Genomic DNA, 3,626 nt, shown 5'->3' on the forward strand with positions numbered 1-3,626 from the left:
CCTGTTGTTTAAACACCGATCTCTTCGCAGGAGCTCACAGTAAAACACAAAGAAGGCGTGCTTGTACACAATACTTTATCAAAGATTTACATATAAAATACATTTTTCCTTCATGAGAAATCGGAGCTCATTTTGTATTTTTTTACTTGTTTGTCACTTTACCTTGTCGTCATCGTTTTTTTTTGCTTCATATTTTAATACCGTAAAGCCTTCAACTACTTGAAGACCAAGTTTGAGCATAAAGAAAGCACAGTACATCAAACGCTTTTAGTTTAGGCTTACAATGCAATACACACAGTTGAAAAATAGAATCTAGCCTGGTGGCGTCTTTAGGTGTTTTTTTTTGTCTCGTTTTCTTCCAGAATTTGCAAAAATACACATCAACTCAACTAACTGGGGGGTAAATGTTTCAACAAAGTCACAAGTGATTTTGTAATCGGCACCATGACCACCACTTCGGTACGTCCTCGCTCCTTGCATTGTCATGAGTGTGCCCTGGAGCCTGAACTGAGACCCAGCTCTACTGTGTACCGGAGACGTCCCCCTCGCCCGTAACCTTCACCCCTTGTGCCCTGACCGTCCCCATGAGGGTGCTGTTGCGTGTCCAATCGGACGTTGCCTTGTCGCCCGGCGCCGTGCCACGCCATCATGTGTGCTCGCACGTGGTCGTCACCTCAGGCAGAGGCGTCTGGTCCTGCATCACCACCTGAGGCATGGACGGGGAGGGGTGGCGGGCGTGGTGGGCGGCGGCCGAGTTCTTCTGCAGCTCCACCCCGAAGGCGGGGGGCGCGCTGAGCATCTGTCTCCGGTACTGCACGAAGCTGCAGGTCTTTAGTATGATGGCCAGCACGTTCTTCCCTATCAGGATCCCCGAGACGCGGGCGTCCCGGTACAGCAGCATGTTCCCAGCCACGGATGAACAGCGTGATGACGTTGATGGTAACCAGGCTGAGGATGGGGTACAGCAGCATCTTGTGCGGCACGATGTTGATGCCCTGCATGCTGATCTCGCTCAGGGACACGCAGGGCAGCACCAGCAGCAGGATGTAGCAGTAGAAGAACATCAGGCCCTCGGCCCACAGGGGCAGACCCTTCTTCTGGGGCTCCCACAGGTTGGCCTGGATGTCCAGGATGTCCAGCAGGTCCACCACCACCCAGAACAGGCGGTTGCGGATCTCCTCGCGCTTCTTGAAGTTGCGCACGTACTCCATGTGGTCGATGGCCACCAGCACCACGAACAGCACAGGGATGCAGATGGACAGCAGCAGGGTCAGCGCCTTCCGGGCCAGCGCGTCCAAGCTCTTCCGGTCCGCCTTGTAGTTCTGGTACACAAAGTACACCTTGATCTCCAGCACAAAGATGTAGAGGAACCAGAGCACCATGGCGTAGCCACGCTTGGCGGTGCGCACCTCAGCACCCACCCACACAGCCACATAGCGCAGCACTATCAGGAAGCAGATGTCCCCCACGATCACCATGATGCAGATGCCGATCTTGCGCGGCCCGTGGTTCTGCTCCACCAGGTAGGCGTCGATCAGGGCCATGCTGCTCATGATCAGGATGGTGGAGAGACACACGTGGGGCTTGTTGGTGGGTGGCGGCGGGACCATCCTTGCGTGGAGAAGCGAGGGGAGGTTGGGTGGGGGGCTGGGTGAGGAGGGGCGTGGGGGAGGGGGGGGGGCGGGGAGGGAGCTGAGCTCTGTGTTTTTTTTTGTCGACCAAGGTCAGAGTGTGTCGTTTGTCCTGCGGGAGGGGGGTTGATCCGTTAGCGGTGTGTGACAGTGGTGGTCCTCCCCATTACTCCTGCCTTGGCTGGTTTTCAAGTCGCACTAATGGTATTCACACAGATCACTTCAATCAATCTCAGCGTGCGACGAAGCCACCTGCTGAGCAGACAGGAACTCTGATTTAGTCGGATAAATTCAGTACAGTACAGTACAATGTCCTATACCTAACATAGAGATTTCATGATTTGCGACGTGTCACATGCCATCGCTTGATCAGTCACTTTACTCACAAATTCAACACTGCCGTTTATTTTACTCCCAAAGCCAATTTTTTTCCGTTTGTTTTTTTTCTGGTCTTTTTTTTTTTTAACATTGTTTTCACATTCTAGCTCATGCTTGGGGGATGAAAGGGACAAAATATGGGCAGAATACTCACTTGTGTCCCTCTTTGTACTTGATTCTAAAGACGGTGAGCGAGGAGAGATCATCCATGAGACTGCGGTGGGGAATCACAAAGCCCATCTGTAATCCATGGCACAGGAAGAGAGAGAAGCCAGCAGATCCTCTACTCTCTGACACACGTAAATCCAGCCAGGAAAAAAAAAAAAATTCCTTCATGCTAAAGTGGAATGCAAAAAATAAATCGCCCCAAAAATATAATCCACTTACTTCTCGGGGCTGATTCAGAGCAAGGGTATTAACGGATAGAGGTTATTGGGTGTTGTGCTTACGAAGCGCTCTTAAACCCCAACTCCGTGTCCGCCAAGTGCTAAAGTTATTTTAAGGAGGGCGAAGGAAATCTCTGCATTCGGTCCCGCAGAGGATCAGACTGAGATATTCCTACAGAGAAGTTTTCCACTCCGTCTTCAGATATCCATCAGCAGGGAAATGCAGCATTTGTCGTTCCGTACTCTTCTCTCTGCTCTGTGTGGGTCTGTGGATTTACACTCTGTCGCTGTGTGTGTGTGTGTGTGTGTTTGTGTGTGTGTGTTTGAGTGTGTGTGTGGCGTAAAAGCTTTATGACTGTGTGTTTAAGTTGTGTACTCTCATGTGGCATTAGAAAAAAACGAAACAAAAACAAGCATGTGTGTGTGTTTATCGCATGTGCGACGTGAGTGTGTGCATGCGTGTCTGTTTGCGTGTGTGTGTGCGCAAGTGCGTGTGAAGGTTTCAGCTGTCTCCTTGGATCGGTGTAAAAGACTGCCCCCGTTGTGAAATCATTGCTGTAGCGTTATTCCTTCCCCCCCCCCCCCCCCTCTCTCTCTCTCTCTCTCTCTCTCCCTCTCCCTACTCTCTCTCTCTCTCTCTCTGTCTCTCTCTCTCTCTCTCTCCTCCCTGGGTCTCTCTCTCCTTCTCCCTCTCTCTACTCCCTGGGTCTCTCTCTCTCTCTCTCTCTCTCTCTCTCTCTCTCTCTCTCTCTCTCTCTCTCTCTCTCTCTCTCTCCTCCCTGGGGCTCTCGGTGTCTCTCTCTCTCTTCTCAGGAGCCCCTGCCAGCGGCGGTAGGGACAGCGGCGGCACTGGTCACTCCTGCGTCTCCTCCTAACATGGTGTGCCAGAACCCGGAGCCAACGCTCCGAGAGGCTCCGCTCTCTCCGTCTCCGTCTCCCCCCGCCGCTGCTGCACCCGCAGCCAAGTCACAGGTCCTCCGCTTCAGGCAGCAGACTCTCTCCGGATCGCGGCTGCTTCTGTCTTCTCTGCTCTCTTCTCTCTCTCTCTCTCTCTCTCTCTCTCTCTCTCTCTCTCTCTCTCTCTCTCTCTCTCTCTCTCTCTCTCTCGGGCTCACTCCCTGCTCCCTGCTCCCTGTCTCTGCGCCTCTCTCTCTTCCCTCAGCCGCTCAAGTAAAGGCACTCGCTGTTGGTGACGCTCAGTCGACCACAGCTGCAGAGGGAGGGAGAGAGG

General features: G+C 52.7%; 1 protein-coding gene across 1 annotated transcript; it reads right to left on the reverse strand.

The window, feature by feature from the left end:
• Positions 1–646: 646 nt before the first annotated feature.
• On the reverse strand, positions 647–1,610 carry LOC311350026 (transmembrane protein 121; the record flags this gene model as incomplete). Its single annotated transcript, XM_084470061.1, is given in 2 exon segments — positions 647–907; positions 909–1,610. Coding segments are annotated over 2 exon segments (963 nt in total).
• Positions 1,611–3,626: the final 2,016 nt, after the last annotated feature.

The sequence above is a fragment of the Micromesistius poutassou genome (genome assembly GCF_964030765.1).
Source record: "Micromesistius poutassou genome assembly, chromosome: 7".
NCBI lineage: Eukaryota > Metazoa > Chordata > Actinopteri > Gadiformes > Gadidae > Micromesistius > Micromesistius poutassou.